The following is a 12,222-nucleotide window of genomic DNA, read 5'->3' as shown; positions in this document are numbered from 1 at the left end:
CATTGGGTGACATCCAAGTTTTGTGTGAGCGGATGTCCTCCTCCTCCTCTTCTCCTTCTCCTTCTCCTTCTCCTTCTTCTTCTTCTCCTCTTCCTCCTCTTCTCCTCCTCCTCCTCTTCTTCTCCTCCTCTTCTTCTCCTCCTCCTCTCCTCCTCTTCTTCTCCTCCTCCTCTCCTCCTGAAAGATACTCGGAGTCCAGTGTGATTTTCATGCTCTTTATTCAGCTCATAGTAGTGAGGAATGTAGTTCCCCCAAAACGTTTGCTTTATATACACTATTTACACAATGGGCCCCACGTGATTGGCTAATTCCGGGATACTCCTGTATGCCAATCAGAGTGCGGATTCACTTCCACCTGGAGCTGGATTGGGTGGCTCCTGCAGACCAATCAGACTCCTGCAATCTCAATCCTATTGTTCTGGGACCAGTCAGAGTGCTGCAATCTCAATCCTATTGTTCTGAGACCAGTCAGACTGCTGCAATCTCAATCCTATTGTTCTAGGACCAATCAGCCTGCTGCAGTTTGGATCCTATTCAACTCAGTACATAACACCCCTCCCCTCTAAGTTCCAGTCCTGCCTGGGAGGTTGCATCCATAGTCCTCAAGGTACGCTGGCCGCCTACGTGTGCGTTGCGGCCTGGGCTGTTCCCTGGTCAGGGGTTCTGGTTCAGGCTCGTGTTCCAAGGTTGCTGGTTGTGATGGGGCTGTTTGGTCTGGCGCAACCAGCTCGCTCTGTCGTGGCTCTGGTTCCGGTGCCCTTTCGGCCTCACGGGTCCTCTCAGTATTTACTGATTCTGCCTCCCCTGCCGGCCCCTCCTGTTCTACGGGTCTCAATGCCCCACTGTTCCCTTGGGACTCCTCTGACCTGTCCTCCTCCTGGTTTTCTCCTGGGAATCGTCGCCGTAGCTGGTCGCAGTGGCGGCGCCAGCATTGCCCCCCCTCTGTTAGCACCTCGTATGACACGGGGCCCGTCACCCTGGTGACTGTGGCGGGTACCCATGCCGGGCCTGCCCCAAAATTCTTTGCGTACACTGGATCCTGGGCCACAAAGGTCCGGGGGTTCCTGCCTTCCCCCACCACTACCTCATCCTGAGCTCTGTCAGGGTGGAGGCGGTCCAGTCTGATTGCGAGGCGCCGGCCCATTAGTAGTTCAGCGGGGCTCCGGCCAGTCGTTGAGCTGGGGGTGCTGTGCTGTGCTAGAAGGAATGTGGCAAGGCGGTACTCCCAGTCCCCTTGCGTCATGCGGCGTAGGGTGTCCTTGGTGGTCCGCACCATGCGCTCTGCTTGGCCATTGGTGGCAGGGTGGAATGGTGCTGAGCGGATGTGGCGGATGGCATTCTGCGCTGTGAAGGTCTGGAATTCTTCTGACGTAAATGCGGTTCCGTTGTCTGAGACGAGAGTGTCAGGGAGTCCATGGGTTGCAAACAGCCTGCGTAGTACCCGGATGGCTGCGGACGTAGAAGTGGATGGTACCAGTGCGACTTCCAGCCATTTGGTGTAGGAGTCCACCACTATGAAGAATGTTTTCCCCTGGAAGGGGCCCGCGAAGTCCATGTGCAGCCGTGACCATGGTGCTCGGGCGGACTCCCAGGACTGCACTGGGGACCTTGGGGGATCTGGGCGGGATTCTTGGCAGGCCTGGCAGTGTTTGACCCAGGTCTCTATCTCTCCGTCAATCCCTGGCCACCATACATAACTCCTGGCGAGGGCCTTCATTCTCACTACCCCTGGGTGTGTCTCGTGTAGGGCTGCAAGGACCCTTTTGCGAAGGGGCTCAGGAACGACGACCCTGCTTCCCCATAACAGGCACCCCTTGTGGGCCGACAGTTCATGTTTACGGGTTGCGTAGCCAGCGAATTCTGGCCCGGGGCTGCTGCTGGGCCATCCCCTCCACACCCAGTCCAGGACCCGGGAGATGACCCTATCTTTCTTGGAATGCTGTGCAACTTCTTGTGCCTGAATAGGGCGGTCGGGAAGCAGCTCCAGGCTCATAACCTCTTGTGCGGGTGCTGGGTCGGGGCCTGTTTCTGGTAGTGGTAGCCTGCTGAGGGCGTCTGCGTGGCCCATCGCTTTCCCAGGGCGGTGAATCAGTGCATACTGGTAGCCGGCAAGGAAAATTGACCACCTGAGGACGCGAGGAGACAGCACTTGGGGGGTCTGCTTTTCGGGGGCAAACAAACCAAGCAACGGCTTGTGATCAGTCACCACGGTAAAGGGCCGCCCGTACAAGAAATCGTGGAATTTTTTTACTCCCTTCACGATTGCCAGACCTTCCTTGTCGATTTGCGAGTAGTTCCGCTCAGCTGTGGTGAGTGTCTGGGAAAAGTACTGTATGCCACTGGCACCTCTCTTCCATCTGGGAGTTGGTGTCCAAGGACAGCACCGATGCCGTAGGGTGAGGCGTCACATGCTAACACCACCGGCAGCCTCTCGTCGAAGTGTGCCAAGACCGAGTTTGAGACGAGCAAGTCCTTGACTGCCTGGAATGCGGCCTCCTGGCGCTGGCCCCACACCCAAGGGGCCCGCTTGTCCAGGAGTCTGTGTAGGGACTCTGCTACTGCTGCCTTATGGGGAAGGAAGGCATGGTAAAAGTTCAATAGCCCCAAGAAGGCCTGAAGTTCAGTCTTGCCCTTGGGCGCTGGGGCATCACAAATGGCCCGTACCTTGTCCCCAGTCGGGTGGACCCCTTCTGCATCCACCATAAATCCCAGAAAGTCCACCTGGGGCACTCCCAGTAGACACTTTTCCCGCTTCACCTTGAGACCCGCTGTCTGGAAACGGTGCAGAACGGTGCGAAGGCGATCCTCAAACTCCTCTGCCGTGGGCCCGGCAATCAACACATCATCGAAGAAGGGGGTGACGCCAGGAATCCCTTTAAGGAGAGAGTCCATTAGATTCTGGAATATGCCTGGTGCCACGCTGACACCGAATTGCAGCCGCTTTACCTTGAACGCTCCCCTGTGTGTCACAATCGTCTGTGCCTCTGCTGTGGCTTCATCTACTGGCAACTGTTGATAGGCTTGGGCCAAGTCCAGCTTGCCAAACAATTTTGACCCAGCCAGGGTGGCGAGGACATGGCTGACCACTGGCACTGGGTATGCGTGGGCCGTGAGGGCCTTGTTTATGGTACATTTGTAGTCTGCGCAGATGCGGACCGAACCATTAGGCTTGACGGGTGTGACGATCGGGGTTTCCCAGGTGGCATTAGGCACAGGCTCCAGCACTCCTTGCTCCACGAGCCGGTCCAATTCCTCGTCTATACGGGGTTTCAGGGCAAACGGGACCCGGCGGGCCTTGAGCCGGACAGGTCGTACTGCGGGGTCCAGCTGTAGGGCAATGGGGGGGCCCGTATACTGTCCCAATTTCCCATCGAAAACTGCCGGAAACTCCTTGCATATGGCGTCCACATCCACTTGCAAGCTAGTGCGGTTCACCCCGGTGACGGCTAGCCCCAGTGGTCCAAACCATGCCAATCCCAGTAAGCTAACGTAGGAGCCCTTGACCACGAGCAAGTCCAGTTGCCGCGTCCGCCCTCGATATTGCACCCTGAAGGTCCCCACCCCCATTGTGGGGACCTTACGTTTCTGGAAGTCCCGGAGGGTGAATGGGGCTGGCCTGAGTTTGGGACCCCCACTAGGGCACAGTTTCCTTAAAGTCCGTGCCGAGATTATGGATAGGGTTGAACCTGTGTCCAGCTCCATGCGGCACGGGCCCCCTCTATCTGTACCTCTACATAAATTTTCTCTATGTTGGGGTGGGGCAACTGGTATACCTGGTAGTCCGTGGTCTCCGTCGAGTTGCCTTGGTGCGTTGGGCCCCGGGACCTGGGGCTCTTGGGGCGGTCATCTGATGCCTGGCGTCGGATGGGCCGAGCCCGACACACCCGGGCGATGTGGCCTGATTTTCTGCACTGCCTGCACTCGGCATTGCGGAAACGGCAGGTCCTCCTCTCGTGATTCTCCCCGCAGCTTGCGCAGTTCCCTCCTTCTGGTCGAGGCAGCTGTGGTGTGTGCACGGCTTGAGTGCGCCGCTGTACTCTGTGCACCTCCTCCCTGTCTGATCCTGAATCGTCGATGAGGTCCTCGTGGTGGACCCTTGGTTGGGACGGCACGCTCGGCCGTGCCTCTTGCATTGACCTCTCGGCGGCTTCTGTTGCCAGGGCCTCCTCCAGAGCGACCTGGAACGTTAGGTCCTTCTTGGCATAGAGGCGTCGTTGCAGCTTCTCGTCCCTCAGGCCACCGACGAGACGGTCACGCAGCATGTTCTCCAACTCTGAGAAGTTGCAGAACCGAGCGGCTTGGCGGAGGGAGGTCACAAACCCCGTTATGGTTTCCCCCGGGGCTTGCCGCTTTGCATAGAAGGCATTTCGACGAGCCACCACCGAGGGCTGTGGCGAGAAGTGCCCCTTCAGCCGTTCCACGATTGTTTTGTAAGGAACGGTAGCGACATCATCAGGCGCAAGGAGAGCCCGGGCGATTTCGAATGTCTCCTCTCCGCAGACGCTGAAGAATATCGCCCTCTTCTTGGCATCGTTGGTGACCCCTTTAGCTTCTAGAAGAAAGGTGAAACGGGTGGCGTATCCTTCCCAGTCTCCTGATGCTGTGTTGAATGGCGAGAAGCTGCTGTCCGTTGCCATCTTGAGTTCCTTGGGACCCGGAGCTGAAGCCTGGATACACGGTGCGAGGCAGCTGTGCGGCAGGTGGCGTTGCTGCGGTGCTGTGTGTGGCAGTCAGCTCAGCGGGATCCCACCTTCGTCGCCAGTGAAAGATACTCGGAGTCCAGTGTGATTTTCATGCTCTTTATTCAGCTCATAGTAGTGAGGAATGTAGTTCCCCCAAAACGTTTGCTTTATATACACTATTTACACAATGGGCCCCACGTGATTGGCTAATTCCGGGATACTCCTGTATGCCAATCAGAGTGCGGATTCACTTCCACCTGGAGCTGGATTGGGTGGCTCCTGCAGACCAATCAGACTCCTGCAATCTCAATCCTATTGTTCTGGGACCAGTCAGAGTGCTGCAATCTCAATCCTATTGTTCTGAGACCAGTCAGACTGCTGCAATCTCAATCCTATTGTTCTAGGACCAATCAGACTGCTGCAGTTTGGATCCTATTCAACTCAGTACATAACACCTCCTCTTCTTCTCCTCCTCTTCTCCTCCTCTCCTTCTTCTTCTCCTCCTCCTCCTCCTCTTCTCCTTCTCCTCCTCCTCCTTCTCCTCCTCCTCCTCTTCTCCTTCTCCTCTTCTCCTTCTCCTTATTCTTCTCCTCCTCCTCCTCCTCCTCCTCTTCTCCTCCTCCTCCTCTCCTCCTCCTCCTCCTCCTCCTCCTCCTCCTTCTCCTCCTCCTTCTTCCCCTCCTCCTCCTCTCCTCCTCCTCCTCTCCTCCTCCTCCTCCTCCTCCTCCTCCTTCTTCCCCTCCTCCTCCTCCTCCTCCTCCTCCTCCTCCTCCTCCTCCTCTTCCTCCTCCTCCTCCTCCTCCTCCTCCTCCTCTTCTTCTCTCCTCCTCCTCTCCTCCTCCTCTCCTCCTCCTCTCCTCCTCTTCTCCTTCTCCTCCTCCTCCTCTTCTTCTCCTCCTCCTCTTCTTCTCCTCCTCCCCCTCCTCCTCCTCTCCTCCTCCTCTCCTCCTCTTCTCCTTCTCCTCCTCCTCCTCTTCTTCTCCTCCTCCTCTTCTTCTTCTCCTCCTCCTCCTCCTCTTCTTCTCCTCCTCCTCTTCTTCTCCTCCTCCTCCTCCTCCTCCTCCTCCTCCTCTCCTCCTCCTCCTCCTCCTCTTCTCCTTCTTCTTCTTCTCCTCCTCCTCTTCTCCTCCTCCTCCTCCTCTTCTCCTCTTCTCCTCCTCCTCCTCTTCTCCTCCTCTCCTCCTCCTCCTCCTCCTCCTCCTCCTCTTCTTCTCCTCTCCTCCTCCTCCTCCTCCTCCTCCCCCCCAGCAACTTCTCCTGCAGCCACAAGATCTTCTCCATAGAGTTGGCAGAGGAGATTCTGGTGGGAGGAGGCAATGGGGCGGCCGAGGAAGAAAGGGGAAGACCTATTTGCTCAGGCAGGAATCTGTTGCACAGTTGGGTGGGTGGCCATCACTAGATGACCCCTCTTGTTCTTTTGAAGTATTACCATCAGTAATGTGCCCGTATTTGTACTGCTATTTAAAATATTTCTAGCCTGTCTTTAGGGGTTCATGGAGACCCAGCTGCTGAACTGACATTTTGTTCTCTTTCTCTGGTTTCTGGTAGTCAGTGGAACCGTTAAGCCCCATTTGCCCTGTTGCCCTAATAGCATAAAGAATGTTATTGCAACATTCTCTTCATTGGCTCGAAGGCCCGTTGGAGTAGCTGCTCTTTTGCAGCCGAGTTTGCATGCATTTGTGGGTTTTAAGACATGCTTCTAATGCCCTATTATGGTCTCCCGCAGGACTTACCTAGAAAACATTACTGCAATTGGGCCCAGAGCAGTTGGAAGTCCGGAAAACGAAATCTTCACGGTCAACTACCTCTTGGAACAAATTAAAGCTATTGAAACTCAAAGCAACCGTGTGCATACCATCTCTGTCCAAATACAGAGGCCCACGGGCAGCTTCCATCTTGATTTTCTCGGAGGCTTCACCAGTTACTATGACAACATTACTAATGTCGTGGTAAAGCTCGAACCCAAGACCGGAGCCGAGCATTCTGTGCTCTCCAACTGCCACTTTGACTCTGTGCCAGATACTGTCGGTAAGGCACACCAGAAAAGTTTTGTATAATGGGCGTGGGGGGCTGCCACTTCACAGGAAATTTGTCCCCCCCCTTCTTTAAGAGGTGAACCCCAGAGAAGGCCCAGATCTTTCTATTCATTGATTCTGGTGGAGGAATTTCTAAGAATTCTTTACTCATGCAATTTATTGAGCCGGCCTACCTAAATATTTTATTTAAAGTTGGCTTATGGTTTCTAAGTCTTAGTTGTTGGGTGCTTTGTAGCTTCATAGCACGCTGAGAATATTTTTCCTTTTCAAAAGCTTATATTAACGGGGTAAATTTGTATACATCCCCCCACTTTTTCTTTTTCTGCATAATGTGATTTAAAATTAGTTGTAATTTACTGCTTAACATTTTATAAAAGGCAAAAAAAAACCCTACACGTAATTTTGTTAACAAGCCTTAACCTGCCTACAAAGACTTATCTCATCCCACAAACTTTTCTGAATCTGGGTAATGAAATTTTTGCACAGTAGTTTTTTGTTTGTTTGTTTCTTTGTTTTTTATATAAAAAAACACTCAATAGTTTTTATAAAACTATTAAAATGTCAAAGGCCATCCTGTTTCAGAAATCTCTTGATAGTTTTGTGCTTGAACGCAATCGTTTTCCATTTGCTTTTTAAAATGCTAACGAAAGGAAGGACTGCATCTGATTTTATGCCAAGAGCTTTCAAACACTCGCAATTGGCAAGGAGGGAGGAAATTTTCCCTTTCGTTTCCATAATCCTCTTAGGGTGTTTTCATGTAACAATATGAGGTTGAAAGAAAAGGCGTTTTACTCAAATGAGGTTTTAAAAATGTGCAGCAGTTGTGCATCAACGCATGTAAATGGATTGCATGTGGTGGACGTGTCGGAAGATTAAAACGTTTTGGGATTTAATTTGCAACGAGTAGTTGAAAAAAAAATGCTGGGTATAACTTCCCGCCCAAAAAACAGACGCATTTCTGTTAAGTATCGTTAGTAAGGACATCCCAAATTCTCTGAGGGAAATATTTTTGTACGCAACAGCTGCAGCTTGAATATTGGTGGCTAAGGAGTGGAAGGAAAAAGGGGTTCCGACAATAACGGACTGGCAGAATAAAATGCAAGAATTTGCTGAAATGGCTCAATTAACAAACAGTTTGAGAGGCAATTCAAAACAAAAATTTGTGGGAAAGGTATAAGATATATGTTCAAAAATATAATAAAGGTTTGCCGTCTATGCTAGGGTTTGAATGACTTTGGAATGAGGATTTGAGTGCGGTAATGGAATCAAGGATACTAACTGATGTAGGAATGTATTAGATAATTAGGTAAAGAAGTACAGAATAATTAGAGTACATTCAAGTGTAAGAAAATAATATACATTAGGGATTAACCGGAAGTCCAAATTGTGGTAGTGTATCTATGATTTTGGAATATTTTGGAATATAATTTCGTAAAATACTTTTTTTGTTTGTTTGTTCGGTTGGTATGTATATTATTAATATATGGGGGGGGGGAGACAAAGACCAACAAGCCATGATGAGTGATATAATGATGTTTATAATAATGTTTATTTTTGTAACATAAGAATAGGCTTTATAACCTGTGATACATAGAACTTTTGTATTGAATATCAACTTTATGCATTGTTTCGTTATGTATTCTTTTGTTTATTAGTTTACTTTGTAATAAAAAATTCTTAATAAAAAAATCAATTTTTAAAAAATTGTTTGCACTCTGTATATTTTCATTTTAAGGGGCCAGCGATGATGCAGTCAGCTGTTCTGTGATGCTGGAGATACTACACACCCTTTCTAAATCACCCAAGCCCTTGCAGCATGCTGTCATATTCCTGTTTAATGGTGCGGAAGAGAGTGTCTTGCAGGTAAGGGTGGATTTATGAAAACATTAATAAAATCAGTGACGTAGGCCTAGATGCAAACAAAACAACTACATTGCTTTATAACATTGAAAAAAAAAAAATAAAAAAAAATCCTTCCAGTAGCACCTTAGAGACCAACTAAGTTTGTTGTTGGTATGAGCTTTCGTGTGCATGCACACTTCTTCAGATACACACGAAAGCTCATACCAAGAACAAACTTAGTTGGTCTCTAAGGTGCTACTGGAAGGATTTCCATTAACCAATAACATGCGCAATAGCCGCTGACAGCCTCTGCAGCAACCAATCACCCTATGCACTACCCATGTATAACACAAACCCAACATTTTTGCTTGATTTTTAAAGGAAAAAACATAGTCTTTTACATGGAAAAGTGCTGAACAATTGATGCATAAACTGTGTATCCAGTACCCTTTCCCTTTAGGTGGCCCAAAAGACTACCGGGCTCAATGGTATTCAAAGTGGCTGAGAGTTGCAGCAGAACCAAAAAGGGACACAGGTTTCCTGTCCAGTTCCCAGGGTTGACCGCCCAACCAAAGCAGTTTCTGTCCCAAAACAAGGCTGAATTGAGGCGGATTGAAATGGATCCAGATGTCGATGTTGTGCTTTAAAGGCTTGAGCGTTCCTAGCACCCAGCTATACAGCTATACAAATAAAACGTTTTTAGTGTGTTTTAAGTGCACATTATACAAACGTGACACTAGATGGCGCTGGTGAGCTTATGGCAAATTCAAACTATTTTTCAAAACGCTTTTTAAAAAAAGCATTCGCAGTGCGAGGCCAAAAATTTGATTGCCCCCCCCCCCCAGCCCTCTTGCTGCCTTCAAGCGGAAGCTCCAGCAGCTAATCGGAAGCTGAGGAAGCCCCGTCGGACGTTTTGTAGTTCAATTTGTTCTGTGCTCTTGCGACAAGTCATTTCCTTGCCTTACAACACTTGTCTCCTAATGTTTTGTGAGAACCAGAATTGCTTTTGTGTGATGTGGTTCAAATGGGTCACCATGTTTGACATCTGTTGTTTTTGCTTCTCATCAAGGCTAGTCATGGCTTCATTACTCAGCACCCCTGGGCTAAATCAGTTAGAGCATTTATTAATCTGGAGGCTGCTGGAGTAGGAGGGAAAGAACTTGTGTTTCAGACAGGTAAGAGGCTTAATATCCCCTATCATGCTTTTTTGCTTTTTTTTTTTTTTAAAGAAAACAAACAAATCCAAAACAAAACTTTACTCGAATACAGTGGTACCTCGGGTTACAGACGCTTCAGGTTACAGACTCCACAAACCCAGAAATAGTACCTCGGGTTAAGAACTTTACCTCAGGATGAGAACAGAAATCGCACGGCGGCAGCGGGAGGCCCCATTAGCTAAAGTGGTACCTCAGGTTAAGAACCGTTTCAGGTTAAGAACGGACCTCCAGAACGAATTAATTTCTTAACCCGAGGTACTACTGTACAACTGATGCAGAATCCGTTATTATTATTATGTTTAAAACGTTATCATATAGTTGAACTTTCATCATGGCTCTGGCGAAAGCAAACAGTTGTAAAATTAAAGCTGGGGAAATCAGGTGAATTAGATAGATAGATAAAAGCTTTATTTGCATAGCCAACAGACATAGCAACAACAGACATGCAATATACAAATAAAAACAACAGTGGATAAAAAAACAAACATATATCTATGATTATCGTTCAGATAGTGGCTCTTAGTCTCCATGAATCTAGCAACCTTTGTCGTTATCAGATCATTTTGATCTGATAAAAGAAAGAACAACGCGGCCGCCCTGAATGAATTAGTTATCCTTGCTCTTAAGTCATCTGATCTGCTATTCATAGAAGGTTAATATTAAACCGTTCATCCCCTTGATGTTCCAGCTAGCATTTAAACTGGTTTGGCAACTACCGGATGTGCCAAAATTTCTGTATTAATTAAATGGGAACATGTTTGAAAGATGAGCAAAAGTGAATGAATTTCTTACATAAGGCCTGTGTAAACTGGCAGAAATCGAGGCTGGATCTAGACGCGTCAAAGAAGCGTTTCGGTTTAAACCGTTGTAAATTTAAAACAGGGAAAACAGGTAGAGAAAAACCGGGACTCTACGTCGCCATCTGGTGGCACAACGTTATCTCGCACATACAACGCATATGCTGTAGTTTTCCGTCTATAAGACGCCCCCTTGTATAAGACTCCCCCGACTTTTGGGGACTAAACATTTTGAAAATGGGGGGGGGATTCCCCAAAGTTGTTGAGCTTTACCCGCCGTGGTCGCCGAGGGGTCTTTGCAGCCCACACTTTGAGCCTCTCACTGCGCCGCCGTTGCTTCGCCCTCCTTTTCCCCTCCTGTCTTGGTCCAGCCTCGGACTCACCAGGACTGTAAAAGCCATTGCAAGGCAACCCTCACGAAAACCCTGCCCAAGTGCTGCATGCGGGAGACTTCTACCTGCGTGTCCCAAGTGCCTTCCGCTCCCCACTGTGGTGTAGTGGTTAAGAGCGGTAGTCTCATAATCCGGTGAACCGGGTTCGCGTCTCCCCTCCTCCCCATGCAGCTGCTGGGTGACCTTGGGCTAGTCACACCTCTTGGAAGTCTCTCAGCCCCACTCACCTCACAGAGTGTTTGTTGTGGGGGAGGAAGGGAAAGGAGAATGTTAGCCACTTTGAGACTCCTTCGGGTAGTGAAAAGCGGAATATCATAGAATCATAGAGTTGGAAGAGACCCCAAGGGCCATCCAGTCCAACCCCCTGCCAAGCAGGAAACACCACCAAAGCATTCCTGACAGATGGCTGTCAAGCCTCTGCTTAAAGACCTCCAAAGAAGGAGACTCCACCACACTCCTTGGCAGCAAATTCCACTGTCGAACAGCTCTTACTGTCAGGAAGTTCTTCCTAATGTTTAGGTGGAATCTTCTTTCTTGTAGTTTGAATCCATTGCTCTGTGTCCGCTTCTCTGAAGCAGCAGAAAACAACCTTTCACCCTCCTCTATATGACATCCTTTGATATATTTGAACATGGCTATCATATCAAATCCAAACTCCTCCTCCTCCTCCTCCTCCTCCATCTCCATGGGGCTGGAGGAAAGGCGCTAATTAGGGGGTCATCATTAAAAACAGGGAAAAGAAAAGCCCCCCCCCGCGCAAACACTCCCTGCCCACCAGAAGGGAGTAGCTTTCAGCACAGGAAGCCAGCTAATTAATCAGCCGTTTACCTCAGTGCCTCGCGTTTACTTGGCGCGCTCGAATGGCCACGCAAAAGCTTCAGTTAGATTTATTTTTAATTGCGCAGCGCCATCCATAGAAATGCACCAAGGCTATCGAGCCAACCTATTTATTTGGTGGGAAATGCATATGTTACTTAATCCGCTGCCGCCGCCGGCATTGCAAAAGCCACCTTTCTATCCTCTGTCCCCCTTGCTGAAAAACGCAGCAAAAGGCCGCCCACTTGACAGCCAATCAACACCAGCCCTTGACGCAGGCGCCAATAACATTCTCCAACTCGTGGCAGCAACCAGTCCCACGTCCCCACAATGCACTACCCATGGTTAAGAGTACCCCCAATTTTTAACATGATTTTTGAAGGAAAAAAAACCTCGTCTTGTACACGGAAAAGTACAGTAAATCGCTTTTCCTTTACCCG

General features: G+C 49.5%; 1 protein-coding gene across 3 annotated transcripts in view; it reads left to right on the top strand.

Moving 5' to 3' along the window:
* The window catches only part of ERMP1 (endoplasmic reticulum metallopeptidase 1), a 54,300-nt gene that overhangs the window by 12,602 nt on the left and 29,476 nt on the right, over nt 1-12,222 (top strand). For all 3 annotated transcript variants that reach the window (XM_033173433.1, XM_033173434.1, XM_033173435.1), the window contains exons 2-4: nt 6,409-6,710; nt 8,454-8,581; nt 9,630-9,735. In XM_033173433.1, the coding sequence (XP_033029324.1) occupies nt 6,409-6,710; nt 8,454-8,581; nt 9,630-9,735 (536 nt within the window). The remainder of the gene's footprint in view (nt 1-6,408; nt 6,711-8,453; nt 8,582-9,629; nt 9,736-12,222) is intronic.

The sequence above is a fragment of the Lacerta agilis genome, chromosome 16 (assembly GCF_009819535.1).
Source record: "Lacerta agilis isolate rLacAgi1 chromosome 16, rLacAgi1.pri, whole genome shotgun sequence".
Classification (NCBI taxonomy): Eukaryota; Metazoa; Chordata; class Lepidosauria; order Squamata; family Lacertidae; genus Lacerta; species Lacerta agilis.
Note: the sequence above shows the minus strand (reverse complement) of the source record. Positions and strands in the feature narration are given on the sequence as shown.